We start from the raw sequence: 18,468 nt of genomic DNA on the forward strand, positions 1-18,468 counted from the left end.
CTGGACAAGACAAACCTGTTGCCTCGGAAGGAGCAATCCTCTTAAGACCCGCCTCTCTCCAACCTGGCAACCCTAAGAGGAGACGTGTACAGGTCAGGCTGAAAGGGATGAAACAGGATGGAATTCAAGGATGAGAGCCAGGCCCCTTGAGGAAATTCTCAGAAGAACTCCATTCTTTGAGCTCAAGGATTTCTTTATGTCTTTATTCATTCATTCGATTTCTATACTGCCCTTCCAAAAATGGCTACATTACAACCAAACAATTAAAATCAATTAACAGTTAAAAACAGAGACTATAAAGCACCATAAAACAACAATTAAAACATTCAACACAGTTTTAAAACCCTGGAAAACCAGGTTAGAGCAGATGAAAAACATTTACAACAGTTTAAAAATCCGGGAAGTCCAGGCCAAACAGATATGTTCTGAGGGCTCTCCTGAAGGCCAATGATTAATTCAGATTACAGATTTCTGCCGGGAGTGCATTCCACAGCCCAGGAGCAGCTAGAGAGAAGTCCAGCCTCTGAGTCACCACCAGACGTACTGGGGGTAACTGGAGACGGACCTCCTCAGATGACCTTAAGAAGCAGTGGGGATCATGCAGAGGATATATGCTTGAAAATGTATCCTCCAGGATGCGACAAGAGTCCCTGTTCACCAAGAACAGTCCCAGCTTCAAGCCATACAAACCTTACCTTGAACTCCATGAACCACTTTGCCCTCTTTTTATTATTTATTTATTTATACAGTGCCACCAGATTGCAGCTTACACATTACACCCGCAACATGGACAGGTCCCTGCTCCCAAGGAGTGTACAATCTAAAACAGACTGTGGTAAAATTGAGGGCGGGGTGGTGTGTGGGCATACACACAAAACTTACTTAGAGTTAGGAATGAGGATCAAGAGGCAAAGCACACACAGAAATAATGGGTTTGAAATGAACCCTACTAACTGAGCAAAGAGGCACCTTTCAAAGTCGTGATTCTCTTCTGTTTAGCAGGGGGAGAGCCACTGGCCCTATCCAACCCCAGCACAGCATCCCTCCAGTGGCTGCTGTTGGTGTCTGCCCTATATTTCTTTTTAGATTGTGAGCCCTTTGGGGACAAGGGACCATCTTATTTATATATTATTCATTTTCATATGTAAACCACTTTGAGAACTTTGGTTGAAGGACAGTATATAAATAGTAGTAGTGGTGGTAGTAGTAGTAGTAGTAGTAGTAGTAGTTTTGAGAAAGGATTTGAAGGAAAGTTGCATCTCATACCTGTTCAGGAAGGCAGTTCCACATGTAGGGACAGCAAGAGAGAATGGGCAGAATCATTTAAGGGATCAAGAGACCTTCAGTCAGCTGAGGGTAGTAGAAATGGGAGAGTGGAGGCCACAGCCAGGGAAGTAAGAAGCACTGAAGCACACCGTCGTTTCTATACGTTCAGGCACTTTCAGGTACTGGACGTGTGAGAAGAGCAGCACACACAAGGGATGTGCGAACTGGTTCGAATTCGAACAGGCCCGGTTTGAGGGCTAGACATCGAGCAGGCCTTGAACCAAATCTGCCCTTGTTCAGCTCAAACTCAAGCCAAACTGCCCCCCAGGCACTTTGGGGGTTCTGACTGTTAATTTATTTATTTTTTAATGAACTCACTGCCACCGAATCAGGTGAACCGATTTTGTGCACACTGCTAGCACACACTTCCAATAGCTCCACCATTTATTCCTTACAGTTTGATGGCGACCTAGAGTAGGGTGATCATCTCCCTACCACCACAGCCTTCAATACGAATGCTTAAAGTGAATGAAAATAACCTTTGGCTCTTTTCATTTCCCTCTTCACTGCACTGTTGATGCCGTAGTCATGAAGTCCAGCTTTGAAGCCCTTTGCACCTGCCCTTGACTGATTCACACAGCAACCACCAGTCCCTCTAGCATGCCTTGGAGTTTCTTCATCTGCACTGAACTGCACTGAAGTGCATAATGTATTAGGAAAAGGGGCTATTGCTTTATTTGCCTGTCTTGTGAGGGATCCTGTGTCAAGAAACAGGCATCCTGATTTGAGGGGATCAAATGGAGGATACTTAAATGGCTGGGAAATAATGAAATTAGGCTCAGGTATACTTTTAATTACTCTGGACTATCTGTGTTTGCCTTTGAGAGACCTAAAACAGGCATGGGGAGGGGAGAGGGGAGGGAAGAGGGACCACTACCTTTTGTAAGTATGAGAATCAGAAGGGATGCCCAGTGCATTTGAGAGATCAAGTCCTCCCAAGAAAATCACATGCTGCATCATTCCTTTCAACTCCACCAGGAGTTGCTTTTGCCATTAGAAATGCGTCATCCTGACAGACTCTGTAACTTGACTGTCTTCTTTCTGTTCTGCAGGTCCTTTTTCAAAGCTACTGCTGACAGCTTTGATGGACATAACAAAAAAGAATGCAGTTAAATATGACAGGAAGCATCTCTCTGTAACCCAGTTCTCTGTTTCTGCATTGCCCTTAATATGCAATAGAGCAGATCGGGTTAACCATTATGTTGAATGCTTCACAGCGTACACTCTCAGCTGTGACTTAGTTTCTCAGCATCATAGCCTCCAATCTTGCCCAGTCACCACAAAAGTAGCAAGTGGGGGGGGGGATGAGTCCTTCCCAGAATGCAGGAGCTGGTGGCCAGCAGGTGACACTGTGAAAAATTGCATGAGGTCCCTGCTTAGTGTGTGTACAGAAAGTAAGATCACACTAGGAAATAGTGCAGAAGCTTGCTGCAACATATGGAAGAGGAATAAGGTTGCCCTTGGAACTGGCGCAGAAGTTTTAACATCCTGAAGTTTATTGCTGTCTGGAAAGGCCTGTAGTCTTGCCTCTCTTTCATTCCTGGGTAAGTCATCACAGCTGCAACCTTATACATTTAAATGCATTATTATGAATAAATGCATCCATTAGTTATAAATACAAGTTATTATAAATACTGTTGAACTATAGTACTGAGAAAAATCTTATGAACAAATGCATTCTGGAATAAGACTCACTGAATTCAATAGACTTCACTCCCCAAAAGGCAAAACAGGGACAACAGCATTTTACCGTGATCAGGCATCACAACAGAAGGGCTGTCCCCACAAAATAGGGACAGATAAAGTATATGCAATGTGAAAAAATATGCCCATCTTTGGTCTGAGCTTTTGAAGATTCCCTGCAACTCACCCTTGCCTTGATGAGGACTTGACTGCATTGTCCTGAAGATCTTTGTTCTGTGTCTCAGGAAGGAAGAAGCAGAGGATTCCCGCACTTAGTGCTGTAATTCCAAATAGCACCATGGAAATGGCAGAGTGGTACCTGTCCAGGAGACCAGCCAGTGGGGAGAGAATGCCAGCTACTCTGGCAGACATGGAACACAACCCTAAGCCGGTTTGCCTGGTGGAAGAAGCAAAGCGCAGGACGTTGAACTTGATATTGAGTGGGTATCAAAGACAACATCCAGAATCAAGAGGCTCCATCACTCCATAGACACACACTTGTTAGGAGCATTCCTCGGATGAAATTGACAAGCCAGATATCATATTCAACACGTGTATGCTACTAGTTATAAATACTGTTGAACTATATTACTGAAAAAAATTACAATTATCTCATATTAGGTGCCACGAAAGTCATTCATAATTGTTCTGGGCTACCAAAAAGCAACGCTATGGTGGGAGAGAACATAGGAACATAGGAAGCTGCCATATACTGAGTCAGAGTCTCTCTCAACCCTGTCTTGGAGATGCTGCCAGGGAGGGAACTTGGAACCTAGACACTCTTCCAGAGTGGCTCCATCCTCTGAGGGGAAGATCTTCCAGTGCTCACACATCAAGTCTCCCATTCATATGCAACCAGGGCAGACCCTGCTTAGCTAAGGGGACAAGTCATGCTTGCTACCACAAGACCAGCTCTCCTCTCCAGCAGAGGTGTGGTTGGAAATGTACTGACTGCAGCCAGGATTTTCTTGGCAAAATACTGGAAAAGGCAAACTACTACCTACAGCAAAGGAATATACAATCAGCTCCATTTCCAAGCCCATGCGCAGTCCAAGTAAAAAGAGATCCTCACCTGACGACTGTGGGAAATGCCTCTGCAGAAAACACGTAACTGGTTGAAAAAGCAGCAGCAAGAGCAGCCTTGCCAGCCACAGCCAACCCTGTCACCATCACTGGGAAATCTAAGCAAAAGACAGACGTCAAGCTAAGATGCTAGCAACAGCCACAAACTCTGCACCCTGCTTTTAGATCCTATGAGAATCCAGAGGTGATATTTCCTACATATTCATGTGTGGTTGGAAACGTCCCCAACCGTGTTCCCTGTAACAGGGATTTCCAGACGTTGCTGACTACACTTCCCAGCATCCCCAGCTGCAATGGCCTTTGGCTGGGAATGAAAGAAGTTAGTCAACTTCTGGGGATCCCTGTTACAGGGAACTCTGGTCCCCAATGCCCACTTCCATATTGATACAAATCTTCAGAATGTTGCAGCTGCCACCACCAATAGGAAAAGGTGGCAACCAATTCACAAGCATTCAGTACAGAAGTCGTTTCACTCATCGGCACAATTTGTGACTCCACAAATTTTGCAGCCACAAAGGAGCCACAAATTGTACACATACATGCCATGTATGGTGGCCAACCAGGATTGTGTGGTTCTTCCAAACATGGACATAGTCCAACATCAGCCCAATATGCCAGGAAAAATAAAATGTGAATCCACACTAAAAAAGAGAATATCGTGTTATATTTTTAGCACTATCTGCTGGTAATCTGTTGCAATTAATAAAATAACTGTGAAAGAACTGCCTTTCCCTACCCCTTTTATTCTAACGAGGGAAAAGTTCTTTTGCAGTTGTTTCATGGATTGCAACAGATTGCCAGCAGATGGCGCAAAGAACATAAACACAACATACTTTTTCTTACTGTATGGATTTCTCACTTGATTTTTTGATTCCTCATCTGATGTTTGTTTGTTCATTCATTTGCTGGGGGCGATAATTTGTGCTGATGTTGGCAAGCCTCCTGTTTTTGCTACCTGCTGAGCCTGCAAAATGGGAGATTTCTGGTAGGCAACATTACATGGCTGGGTGGGTTATGTCCACTTTGGTGGGTCACATCTTGTGCAAGCCTGTGGCACAGTGCAATGCTTTTAAAACATCTACAGAGTCCCAGGCAGGGGCGGAGCCACCATTGGGCAAATGGGTTCAAAGAACCAGGGCTGTCAATGGAAAAGGCCGCCAAAGCCCCGTGGCTCAGGCTCCAAAGAAGCCCAAAGTGAACTCCCCCCTCCCACACCCAGGCCACTGAGAGCCCAGGCAAACTATCTGCTAGTTATTTCAGGCAGTGCCGATTGCCCAGTTGAACGTTTTTCCCTTCCTCTCCCTCTGTGATTCCCACAGAAACACAGACAATATTTCAGAAGCTGGTTTGCACATTTCCCCAGACCTGCCCACTTCTCACTGAACACTTAAGAACTGGAAAATCTACACTAACAAAACAAACCACCTTGTCAGACCCACCTACAGAGATTTCACTGATTGATTGTTTTACAAACAAGGAACCACTCTGGGAATATACCAGGGAATTCTCAAACACACATGGACACTTTGGTTATAAAAGCAGCTCCAAAGGTTATTATGTGTTTGTTCATTTCTTTCATTCATTCCATTTTTATACCACCCTTCCTAAAATGGCTCAGGGCAGTTTACACTAAAATCAAAAATACGTGATAGCTAACATCAAAAAACCCAATTAAAATTAGCTATTGTTAAAAGCCAGACTAAAAAGATGGGTCTTGAAGACTCTCCTGAAGGCCTCCAAGGAAGATAATGCTCGAATATCCATGGGGAGCATGTTTCACAACCCCGGAGTGACAGCAGAGAAAGTCCAACCCCAGGTCACCGCTTGATGGACCAGTGGCTCCTGAAGATGGACCCCTCCCGATGATCTTAATGAGCGGTGGAGATCTTGAAGAGAGAGGCGCTATCTCAGGTAACCCGGATCTAAGCAATTCAGGGCTTTGGAGGTAATAACCAACAAAGTTATGAGCCTTTAGATGATGCCTTTATCTACCAAGTGTGTCTATTTTGTTCCATGAATGGCTTAGTACCTTTTGGAATCACTGCGATGAACAAGCACACAACGCCACCCAGGAAAAGCCAAGCTGCCTGGCATTTCTTCCTGCCCAGCCAGTGGAGCAGGAAGACACAGGAGAGACGGGCCAGTATTTCAACTGCTCCAAAGACAAGCTGGGTCACGTAGATGTCCAAGCCAAAAGCCCCAACCTGAAGGCTCAGTCCGAAGTACACCAAACTGTCTGCAAACCTGAGTGTGAAGTGAGATACACATTTTTCCTGTGTGTGTGTTTTATTCCTTTTAAAGTCTTTCCCAACCCATTGCTAGGGCTCAAAGAAGGTTTTTTTTAAAAAGAAAACTAGGCTGTGTGTATTATGCAATTCCATGGGGGTGCAGAATGCATGCAGCACTGGAGCACAGAGTTCCACTTCCTGCTAACCGAATCTCAATTTCCATTTTAAAAAGAATGAACAAGTTGCTAGTCCTCGTGATTAGGAAGGTGTGCTTGAAAATGTTAGAATTCTAAAGCAGGGATTCTCAACATGTGAGTCCCCAGATGTAATTGGACTTCAGCTCCCATAATTCCCAACCAAAGGCCACTGTGGCTGGGGATTATGGGAGTTGAAGTCCAATAACATCTGGGGACCCATTGAGAAACCCTGTTCTAAAGCATTGTTATTGGCACTGCAGTAACCCTGTCTGGTCACCAGAGGCACGAGGAGTTCTGTTAATCAGACTCTAGTCGGTTCAGAGTCAGAACTGTTTGGTTATGAAGGATAGCGTCTGTTTGGGTATGTTGTTCTATGTCTCTCTCAAAATGTGAGGTTTAGTTTCTTAATACATCTTTATTTGTTTTTTGAACTCAACCTACTGTCACCAGATTATCTCTTGTAGTGAACGTCTTTACTACCAGAGCATACTCTGCTGTGTGAGGACTTTAATGTTTCTCCTCACACCCCTCAACAGAAATGATGTTGGCAATACCCGATATCTCAGAAACCAGGAGTGACTTAGAAGTCGTGGGATAAGGGGGACAGCTTCATGTGTGGATTGGTAACTGGTTGAAGGACAGGAAACAGAGGGTAGGAATAAATGGAGAGTTTTCTAAATGGAGGGTAGTAAGAAGTGGGGTCCCCCAGGGATCTATACTGGGACCAGTGCTTTTTAATATTCATAAATGATCTAGAAGTTGGGGTAAGCAGTGAGGTGGGCAAATTTGCAGACGACAACAAACCATTTAGGATAGTGAAATCCAAAACAGATTGCGAGGAGCTAAAAAAGGATCTCTCCAAACTGGGTGAGTGGGTGACAAAGTGGCAAATGCGGTTCACTGTTGGCAAGTGTAAAGTGATGCATATTGGGGCAAAAAATGCCAACTTCACATGGACACTGACGGGGTCTGAGCTGTTGGTGACTGACCAGGAGAGAGATCTTGGGGTCATGGTGGACAGCTTGTTGAAAGTGTTGACTCAACATGCAGCAGCTGTGAAAAAGGCCAATTCCATGCTTGGAATCATTAAGAAGGGGATTGAAAACAAAACTGCTGATATCATAATGCCTTTATACAAATCTATGGTGCGGCCACATTTGGAGTCCTGTGCACAGTTCGGGTCACCATACCTCAGAACAGAAATTATAGAACTAGAGAAAGTGCAGAAGAGGGCAACCAAGATGATCAGGGGCCTAGTGCACCTTTCTTATGAGGCAAGGCTACAGCACCTGGGGCTAGTTTAGGGAAAAGATGACTGAGGGGTGACATGATAGAGGTCTATAAAATTATGCATTATTTTATCCCTCTTGAATAACACTAAAACGGGGGTTCATCCCATGAAACTGATTGCCAAGAAATTTAGGACATACAAAAGGAAGTACTTTTTCATACAATGCATAATTAACCCATGGAATTCTTTGCCCCGGGATGTGGTGATGGCCTCTAGCCTAGATGGCTTTAAAAGGGGATTAAGACACATTCATGGAGGACAGGTCTATCAATGGCTACTAGTCTGAAGGCTATAGGCCACCTCCAACCTCAGAGGCAAGATGCCTCTGAATACCAGTTGCAGGGGAGCAACAGCAGGAGAGAGGGCCTGTCCTCCCCTCTTGCTTGTGGGCTTCTCAGAGGCATCTGGTAGTTCACTGTGGGAAACAGGATGCTGGACTAGATAGGCCTTGGGCCTGATCCAACAGCGCTGTTCTTATAATTGAATAAAATTCAGAGCTGCCACAGCAGACAAGGCTTTGGTGCCCAGCATAGCTCACTAATCCTTTCATGATAAGCAAAACCAAAATCACCCAGAGACATACGTTTTGGGTGGTATCAAAATATTCTAAACAAATAAATAATAAATAAATAAAATCATGCAAAATAATTAAAATGTGTAAAAATAGTAAAACGTGTTATGCAGATTAAGAGAAAGAATGCATATTTCCTTAATTCACTGAAATTGAATTGAAAGGAAATACTGCCTTTTTTATATAGAGGTGGTTGGTTGGTTGGTTTGGAAACACAGAATACACACAGACTTGGCAATAATCTGCAAAACACCATATGCAATTGAGTCATAACACAACAGCAGCCTTTAGAAGTTTAAAACTAGCTCTCAAAACACAGTCCAAAAAAGGTGACCTTGCAGGGTTTCTGGAACAGCCTCAAACTACCACTATTACTACAAATAAGCTCTGGCAAGCCTCAAGGGGGAGGGAGGTTCACCACTGTGGGGAAGTCACCCCAAGTGCCTGCCTTCATACTGTTGCTTTCTGTACTCAGCCCAGAAATGCGGGGGGGGGGGGGACTTAACTGCAGTAGTAGTGATGAAACTATAGAATTCCATGAGCATTTCAAGGGGCAAAAGTCTGGTTTTTCCTACTATTATGGATATTTATATACCGCTCTTCAGCCAAAGTTATCAAAGTGGTTTACATCTGAAAATAAATAATACGTAAATAAGATGGTCCCCAAAGGGTTCACAATCTAAAAAGAAACATAAGGCAAATACCAGCAACAGCCACTGGAGGGATGCTGTGCTGGGGTTGGAGAAGGCCAGTGGCTCTCCCTCTGCAAAATATAAGGCAATCACCACTTGAAAAGGTCTCTGTGCTCAGTTAGCAGGGGTTGCCTTACACGGGTTGAGAATAAACTGGGAAGGATAAGGCTTCCACCTTACCAAATTTCAGACAGATAGCACAAAGGGGACCCTTTCTGAAGATCATTCCATAAAGCACACAGACGCACTGCTCAACTGCTAAAACCAAATGGTCCAGGGTTAATGTAACTTGGAAGACTTACCATACCCAGGCCATAATTAAAGTCATCTTCCTTAGGTGTGGAATCTTGAAGAGATCAATGATATTTCCAGATTTTGCCTTCTCTTCTGAAGTCAGCTGCAAGATTTGCCAAACGAGAACAGGAACATCAGTCAGAACTAAGGTAGTCTACATTCTTGTTTTTCAACGATTATTGAGATTTTATAGGAAATATTTTTCTAGTCCCCCCCCACTCTCTCTCTCTCTCTCTCTCTCTCTCTCTCTCTCTCTCTCTCACTCACTCACTCACACACACACACACACACACACACACACACCCCAACACCTAGGATCAGTGCAGGACAGGATATGGCAGAGGAAACTAAGACCATGAAGCCTCCAAACGTGAATGATCCTGGGGAAGGAGCAGTGCTCCCTGTAATAGGGTTTCCCAGATGATGTTCCTGCAATGGTTTTTGGTAGGGGGTGATGGTGTTGTAGCCAACAACATCTGGGAAACACTGTTTCAGGGTACACTAGGGAGGAGGGTGCTCAGGTAGTGATAGTTGGCATGAGGATTGCGATGTTACAGGCATGGCGCTGATTTCATTCATGAAGTGTTGGAGAATATGTCCATGATGGCAAATGCTTGATAGAGAGCTCATTATCATGTCGGCAGCAGTGGTTTCAGGACCAGACCACGATGCTTGCCAAAACTGAATAAGTGTCAAAAGTAAATTCTACAATCTCTATCAAAGTGAGAGATGTTCAAATATGGGAGGGAGAAATACCTCTTTCTACAATAATTGGCCATCTAGTTTACCCTTCCTCCCTGCTTCCCAAGTTTTCTATTCATCCCAAAGCTTTTTGGAGAATGAACAATAGCAATCCAAGCCTTTGGCACCTGACTGAGTAGCTCTTCAGGGATAATTTGCTTGTTGACGGAGGCCGCCTTCTGGAGCACCTTTTTGGCTTCCTTGATCTTCCCTTTTGTCAGAAGCCAGCAAGCAGAATTTGGAAGGACCCTGCAAGTTGCAAGAATTCATGAAGCACAACAGGTTAATTAGTCATGAGCTGAAATGGGTGGCAATGTGATTTTCTCTGTTCTAGTTTAACAGATAATGGTTTTGTAGGTATTAAGGGCCAATAGTGTTGTGAACTTCAAACTGACAAGATTAAAGGCACAGGAGAGACCAGATTCCCAGACTGGGTGTCATTCAAGGAAAGAAAAAGGAATATTGGACTTATAATGTTCATTCTCTTTGGTTGATGGAGGTTATCCATGAGTGGCTATTCCTACTGCTTGCTTCAAAAGTAAAGTAAAGTAAAGTATGCCATCAAGTCGATTTTGACTCCTGGCAACCACAGAGCCCTGTGGTTGTCTTTGGTTGAATACAGGAGGGGTTTACCATTGCCTCCTCCCGTGCAGTTTGAGATGATTACGCCTTTCAGCCTCTTCCTATATTGCTGCTGCCTGATATAGGTGTTTCCTGTAGTCTGGGAAACATACCAGTCGAACCGGCAACCTTCTGCTTGTTAGTCAAGCATTTCCCTGCTGCGCCACTTAAGGTGGTTGCTTAAAAAGTAGAACTATGCAAATAACTTTATGCTTGGTCTCCATAGTGAAAGGAGCTTCCCCAGTTTCAGGACAGAGCATACCGTAGCTTCATAAGAAATAGTACAAGGAATTCCAAAGGGGGGGGACATTAAATGTTGTTAATGGTTAATTATAAAACATGTAGATATATCCACCCCCATCCCAAACAGAACAGAAGATGAGACAGGAATTGATCCCCAAGATTCCAAAACTTTTGAACTCGAATTTGGGAGCTGGAGGCACCTCTTATATAGTAGTAGTGAGGGTTGGTTTAACCTCCATCCATGAACATTCACAGTAGCTCTATTCAGACATGTTGAACATGTACTATTATACAGTGTACACCAGTACAGTTATTCACACCTTATGTGTTGACTTTTAAAATGAACACAGGTAGTACAGTCATTCACATAAAAACATGTACAAGTGTACAGAGGTCTTTACTCTCACACAACCATACCTGGATAGGGCTAGGAAGTCCAACATTCCTTTCTCCTTCAGTGATGGAAATTATTCTTAAGTAGACTATAGAGCAGCTGTATAGCTATTCCAGGTGAGGTACCTTATTGCTAAAGTTTGCTAGAGGAATAGTTGATGGCAAAACTGCCCCATGATGGGGCAGCATTAAAAGGGACACACACACCCAGGCTATAATGCACAATATAACCGTAAAATACAAAGCAGTAGAAACAAAAACAACATTCATGCCAGTGTTACGTCTGAATGCTGGCACTCTGTTAGCCTTCTCCCAAGATGGAGTTGAGGGAAGGAAGACTCCCTCACTCTGACTGCCACGTTCCTTATTTGAAGCAACATTGAGGTTGTTTTAAATCAAATAATTATCCTTGTAAATACAAAATAAATTCTCAGCCCCAGCCCATCTAAATGCCTTCCCACTCCCACAGCATGCATGGAGCGTGTATGGACAAGTTCTCCCCTCTCTCGTGATCCTTTCCCATCCTGTAGCACACACAGAGCATGCCACGTGCAAATTTCCCCCACCCCTGCCTTAATCACAGCCCCCATTTGCCCTTACCTGATGGCAAGCACTGCCCTCAGGGAGGAGAGGTCTGGCAGGCCAGACTGGTAGTAGTGTGGGCAAGACAGACCAGGGGAGGCAGGTGGAAGGACCCCCACCTCCCACCACTGCTTCTACCACTGCAGTACCAAAGGCAGCTGCCTCACCAGCAGAGTTTTCTGTAACAGAGATTCCCATCAGTTGTGGACTACAACTCCCATCATCCCCAGCTGCAATGGCCTTTGGCTGGGGATGATGGCAGTTGTAGTCAACAATCTTTGGGAATCCTTGTTACAGGGAACACAGCTCCCCATGCCTCATAGTGCACCTGCCCCAATGCTTAGATCAAGAGCTTCTCGGATGATCATTAATGGTACACAAATTTTCTTGAAAAATAGCCTGCCCACCACCACCAATATTCCCCCGCAATACAAATGTTGCTTTATTGGAATATGCTTTGGAATATGCTCCCTTTTGAAATAAAACCATCTCCTTCTTTGCTTTTAGGAAGACCCTCAAGATGCACCTGTTTTCTCAGGCTTTTAACTGAAATTAATTTTAAACTATTTATTTGTGTCTATCTTGTGCGATTGTTTTTTGTCCTGTGAAATTTTAACTGTTTTTTATTTCTCTTTTACTTTTATTGTGGTTTAAATCTGTACACCACCTAGAGGTGCATATATCAGCAGTATAGAAATATGATAGATAGATAGATAGATAGATAGATAGATAGATAGATAGATAGATAGATAGATGCTTCAAAAGAATATTGCTGCTTTGAGGAACAACTTTCATAGTAAAAATGAGGCAAAGCACAGCGTGAAACCTCTCCTCCACACACATCACACTTCCAGCCAGGACTGGTGACCCCCATAGCTAATAATTGATAAGAGGACCTCTTGCAATCTACTTCCTAACTGCAAATGTCTTCTAAAGACACTTTTTGGAATGCCATGTGGTGGTATTTGATGCTTCGCCAGGGAATTATTCGCACTTGGCATCATGCTGCAGGGTAAATGTTGAGCGAAGTCACGAATCACACTTGCGGTGTTGAGGGAAGCAGCCCCTCCGCTCTGCTCTCCAGTTTGCTTTTGATGCAAGTTCAGATGTTTTCCTTTGTGTTTTCCTTCTATCCAATGGTGGGCGGGGGAGAGAATATTGAAGAGCTACATCTGCATTTCTATAGAGAGCATCCCTCTTATGATGCTAATGATTCTACATCAGTGCCTCTCCCTATTTACTCTGGCATTTTCAGAAAAAGTAGCTTAAAACCAGCATTTTTAAAACCCAGAAATACCTAAAGATGAGCTAGAATTTGCAAGACAAAGCCCGAGCTGTGTGTGGAGTGGGTCCAAGGATCTCGAAGGGACCTCAGGGTAGGTTTGGCTGGCTGGTGTGTGAACGCACACACTCTCTCCCGAAGGAGATTTAGGGTAGAAGCCCTGTCTGTAAAGCCTCCTGGAAACAGTTTTACCAAGGACAGACCGTCAGCAGCTTAAACAGGAGCGTTCAGGGAGGATTATGCCATACCTTGCCCTGATTGAACTGGCTCTCTGGTTCAGACTCTGTGAGTCTAGAAGGCAATGGACTGAGTGCTATACTTGTGGGGCAGCCACTGGGGCATCAGCCTCTGTGCCAGCATTAAAGGAGGACTGCAGTGCTGCGTTTCTCAACTAGCTGACACACCAAAATGCCCCAAGGTGATAAAATCTATCCTGTGATGCACAGCGTCCAGACCAAAAAGGAAAAGGAAGCCTCTATCTTCCAGCACCAGCCTTTACTACCTTTTTTTAACACAACCCTCACGGATCTCTTCACATAGCCACCCCTTCCCCTATCCAGATTTTGGTTGCAGGGAAGAGATAGATGTGCTAGTTTGGAAATCAATTTCAATTCGGCCAGTACAATTTCCCGATGTAGTCAAGATCAAAGATACAGAGACACATTTCAGGACAGACAGAATTATATTTTATAAATAAGAAATATAAACAACATACCTCCGTGACCAACGTTGGCTTTAGCTGTGTAGGAAAGACCCAGACGTCTTGGCACTTTTCCGTAGCATTGAGTCCATATTTCATGATGGGTTCAATGTCTTCTTCTTGCACAGGAGTATACATGGAACATTCCTCAAAAGAGCCATCTGGTTTCCTGGGAAGCGTCAAGTTGAGCTCCAGCTCAGTGGTCAGGTTTGGGCTAATGGCACGGATCCAGCTTGTGTTGCAATAGTGAGGCACGTCCATTGCAACGAACACTTGACTAAACATATGGAAGGGAGCTAGAAGATTTATGATGCAGATGAGCAGCACCAGCCAGTTCTGAAACCTCCCAAATTCTCCTATCACCTTCAATATCTCCCCAAATTCCATCATTCTGGCTCGTTAGTGGCCAGACTGTGCCATCATTTTCACATCTGGGGACTTAAAATTAATGTTTAAACATAATCAAGAATAAAGATATGGTGAATAATTAATCAGGCTTTGTCCTCAGATAACATATGGAATCCATCCTACCACAGCAAATGAAAACCTTACTTTTCTGCACAAATTTTTTCCTTATCAAGTTATCTTTTCCTAACACTTGCAGAAGTACTCAGCGTTGGTTTTGCTATGGTCTTTTCACTCCAAAGGGAGTCTTTTTCAGCCAAAAGTAGGCGTCCAATCTACCATGTGTAAGATGAAGTGTAGTATCACATAAGAAGAGGACTGTGTTAAACTTTCTCCCTTGTGCAGGCAACTTTCTATAGAGGGACCTTCAAAACTGTGCCTCCCTTACCTGCAGTCAAGTGGTAAAGTCCAAACAGTATAACCTAATTCTGCTTAATCTGCCGATGGGCTCTAAGGATTCAAAATTCCACTCTCTGAAAGGAGTAACTTGGGTCATTGATTAGTGATCCTCATGACTTACTGGCCACAACATAGATGGGCTCTAAGGATTCAAATTTCACTCTCTGAAAGGAGTAACTTGGGTCATTGATTAGTGATGCTCATGACTTACTGGCCACAACACAGAACCGCGGCTCCAATGGACCCCCTGTTCCGTACCCCATCTCCCCCGTCCAAATCCGGACCTTCAGGAGAGCAGTCGCTCTGCAGTCAGCTTCCTGCCTCAACTCCCGTTCTAGGGGAAGCAGTCTAGAGTTCTGAATTGGGATGTACCACAGGCTGCCTGGAACCTCAGGTTGCAGTGACAAAACTCACTACAACCCAAGGGTTCAGACAGGAGTTCCAATTCTGAATCCTCTGTTTCGTCGCCGTGCTGGACTCCAGTTCTCCGCATTCCGGTGTAATACCTGCAGAACCACAAGCCTATTCAACTGCAGCGATTGTATCTTGCAGCTTTCTTATGTCTGCCAACAAAATATCCTTACAATGTTATCTGCAACTATCTCACTTATTCTGAACAGGGCAAAGGCCCTATTCAGACACCTACATCCATGGCTTGGTGGATGCAACGACAAATGAAGCCTTGCATCTGTGATGGAGTTGCCACATGCCCAGGGGCGGATTAAGCTTTTTGCCACCTGTAGGCAACCAAAGATTTGCCGCCCCGACTTGTGGGGCTCGATGGCTCTACTTGTAAAGGGGAAACTGGCAAGGATTCCCCTTTACAAGTAAAGGGCTGCGGGAGGTGAGTTTAATCTTTTCCTCATGCGCATAGAGCCCTCCAATGGGCCAAAAATGGTCATTTGGGAGGTAGGCGGGCCCATAGGAGGAGCTCTCGCCACCATCCCCACTACGCTGCCACCAGCCAAATGCGCAGTAGTGGCTTTTAAAAGGTAGAGAAGGAAGGTTTAATTTTTCCCCGACTCAAGCCCTTTACTTGCACACCACTCCCAAAAATTTTTGCCCCTCAGAAATTGCCACCATAGGCAAGTGCCTATATTGCCTATGCATTAATCCACCCCTGCACATTCCAGGCCCCCAGTGAGAGGTTTTATATCCCCTGCTAACTGGGCAAAGAGGCACCTCATAACGTGGTAGTTTAATTTAACAGGGAGACCTTGCTATGTAAATTGCTTTGAGAACTTTATTGTTGAAAAGCTGTATTTGAAAGCTGTTGTTGAATAGCTGTATATTCTTTTAAAAAAAAATACCTCCCTATCTACCCAAATAGAAAACAACTCCAAATTTGACAACCCCCTTAAAAAACAGAAGTTAAATACAAGTTATAGCTGTATTTACTTGAACAAAAAAGAATTCTGAATTTATGATGAACCCCTGGTTTCTAACTTCAAGGAACTTGGAAAAGCCCTAGTCTAGGATTCTTGTAAATTATATAATAAAACAAAACAATACAACAACATCTCATACAAAATGAAATTCAGTGAAGGTAGCTCACTGAACATTCAGCTAGAAGTTGTATCAAGGGCAGAGTAAACCAGGCCATATAGAAGCATGTGTGACCCAACCATAGATTGTAATGAGGGTTCTAAGATCACTTACTCCTATTTACATGAATCCAAGTCAGAGAGGCTCTTCTCACAATCTGTGAGAAGAGCCTCTAGGGAGTTTGCGAGGAGAGCAGGCTGAGCCCACTCTCCTCACAGATGACCAGCCAGTCTGCTCTGGGCGGCTGCAGCGGCCACTCACACAACTGCCGGCTCCATGACGGAGCCGATGGGGGCTGGGAGGATCAGGGGCCGCACAGCCCCCGGAAGCTCCAGTCTGCCCTGCGTGAGCGCACAGGGCATACTGGAGAGACCCCCGAGCTGGGAGACTGCTTTTAAGCCTCCTGGTTGGGCGTCTCCTCGTGAGTAGCCACGGCACAGAGCCACGCCACAGCTACTCACAATTCTAAAAACCAGGTTTGTGGAGCACTCACTCCACAAACCCTGTTTAAGGAGAGGGGTAGTGAGGTGGGTTAACTGCCTGCAAGCCCAGTGGCTTAAACAGTCAGGCGAAATTGGGCTAGGCTCTCCTAGCCCGATTTCATCTGATTGTCAGAATAGCCTCTAAGTATTTTCCCCAGGTTCTTTGATGTTAGAAATGGCGGCAGGGGGGGGTCATCTTAAATTCCAAGTCCTCTTCCTTTCAGGCAATGTGGTTATAATTTCAGTTAAATACAGATTATACTTTTATTTTAAGTGAGTCTTAAAGCTCAAATGCCCTCAGGAACAGAATCAGCATTTACACCATTATGAGTTCATGGGTCATTCACACAATCAAAAACGGTGTTCTGCCTGTTTTGGGGAGCTGTGTGTGCTCCCAGTTTTTGGTTGTGTGGAAGCTGGGTAGCTTTTCCTCCTACCTTGCTTCCACACAATCACGTCTACGCAGGTTTTCATCTTATCTTGCTTCCACACAACCGAAAATTGGGGAGCACACACAGCTCTCAAACCTTGGTAGAACACAGTTTTTGATCATGTGAATGACCTCTATGTCTTTTGGAACATAAAATGAGATTTTTGTTTCGGTCTGCAGGAGCTTTTTAGCAGTTTCAAATGAACAGTAGCTTGTTCATCCTTGACCATTACAGGGAACTATTCTCCGAGCACCCAAAAAATGTGGGAGCCTCCACTATGTCAGCTATATAAGCCCTCTGCATAATGTCTGATCATCTACTCAGGATTGTTTGACCCAAATGGTGGCAGCTCTGCAGGATTTCAGAAGTGAATCTGCCCCAGCCCTGCCAGGCATTGAACTCGGGACAGTCTGCAGGCAAAACACATGCCTTAGTATTGAGTTCCCACGCTACCACCAAATGAAGCTTTCCACTAAAGAATGTCTAGGGATGACAAATCAATTTCCTCAGAAATGCAGAGTCATAGTAGGTCATCTGATATGAGAACCTTGAAATACTTTATTTCATTAGTTAATTATTAGAATATTATACCCACACTTATACCTGCACTAAAGTATTTTTCCGTAGGAAACTCACCATCTGAAGGACTCAAAATGAGAATAATCAGCAACAAAACATTTGAATTGATACACCTGCAATAAAAATAAGCTATGCTGCAACCAATTAAAAAAACTGGAGTAATTCCATAGGATGCTTATGTAAACAAGGTTACCTTGACCTAAACACTCCCGATGACACGGTCTCCTGAGGCCACGAATTTCACAAATCTGGGCATTGTAGATTGAAAGGCATGACATGGAGTGCCACTGGGGCTGTGGTGCAAAACACAAAGTGAGCCCTATTGAGCTCAATGAGGGTTGATTTTGAGACTGATGTTATAGGCTGCACTGCAAAGCAAAAACAGAATCTTCACATTGAAAGGATTCCCCTAACCTTACATAGTGTCACTAAAAAAAAAGAAAGCATATTCTTCCTTTGAGAATCCTGCCCCCATTTAAGAACCTAAGAACATAAGAACAGCCCTGCTGGATTGGGCCCAAGGCCCATCTAGTCCAGCATCCTGTTCCACACAGTGGCCCACCAGATGCCACTGGGAGCCTACAGGAAGGAGTTGAGGGCATGCCCTCTCTCCTGCAACTGGTACTCAGAGGCATCCTCCCTTTGAGGCTGGAGGTGGCCTATAGCCATCCAACTAGTAGCCGTTGATAGACCTCTCCCC

At 44.3% G+C, this 18,468-nt stretch overlaps 1 protein-coding gene across 1 annotated transcript; it reads right to left on the bottom strand.

Moving 5' to 3' along the window:
* Positions 1-2,130: 2,130 nt before the first annotated feature.
* Positions 2,131-14,317, bottom strand: LOC128331369 (solute carrier family 22 member 13-like). Its single transcript, XM_053264712.1, has 8 exons — positions 13,943-14,317; positions 13,420-13,439; positions 10,235-10,355; positions 9,374-9,468; positions 6,122-6,336; positions 4,082-4,190; positions 3,197-3,406; positions 2,131-2,155 (listed from the first exon to the last, which is right to left on the bottom strand). The coding sequence occupies exons 1-8, from the start codon at positions 14,315-14,317 to the stop codon at positions 2,131-2,133; spliced, it is 1,170 nt and encodes a 389-aa protein (XP_053120687.1).
* Between the last annotated feature and the right edge of the window lie 4,151 nt (positions 14,318-18,468).

The sequence above is a fragment of the Hemicordylus capensis genome, chromosome 6, assembly GCF_027244095.1.
Source record: "Hemicordylus capensis ecotype Gifberg chromosome 6, rHemCap1.1.pri, whole genome shotgun sequence".
Classification (NCBI taxonomy): Eukaryota; Metazoa; Chordata; class Lepidosauria; order Squamata; family Cordylidae; genus Hemicordylus; species Hemicordylus capensis.

Excerpts from the sequence above, each read along its gene's own strand:
- LOC128331369 (XM_053264712.1), bottom strand. The coding sequence starts at position 14,317 with ATGATGGAATTTGGGGAGATATTGAAGGTGATAGGAGAATTTGGGAGG. Across the intron at positions 9,469-10,234 it reads CTGAAGAGCTACTCAGTCAG|CTGACTTCAGAAGAGAAGGC; the intron begins GTGCCAAAGGCT and ends CAAATCTTGCAG. Across the intron at positions 2,156-3,196 it reads AAGTCCTCATCAAGGCAAGG|GTCTCTCAAAGGCAAACACA; the intron begins GTGAGTTGCAGG and ends TGCCTGTTTTAG.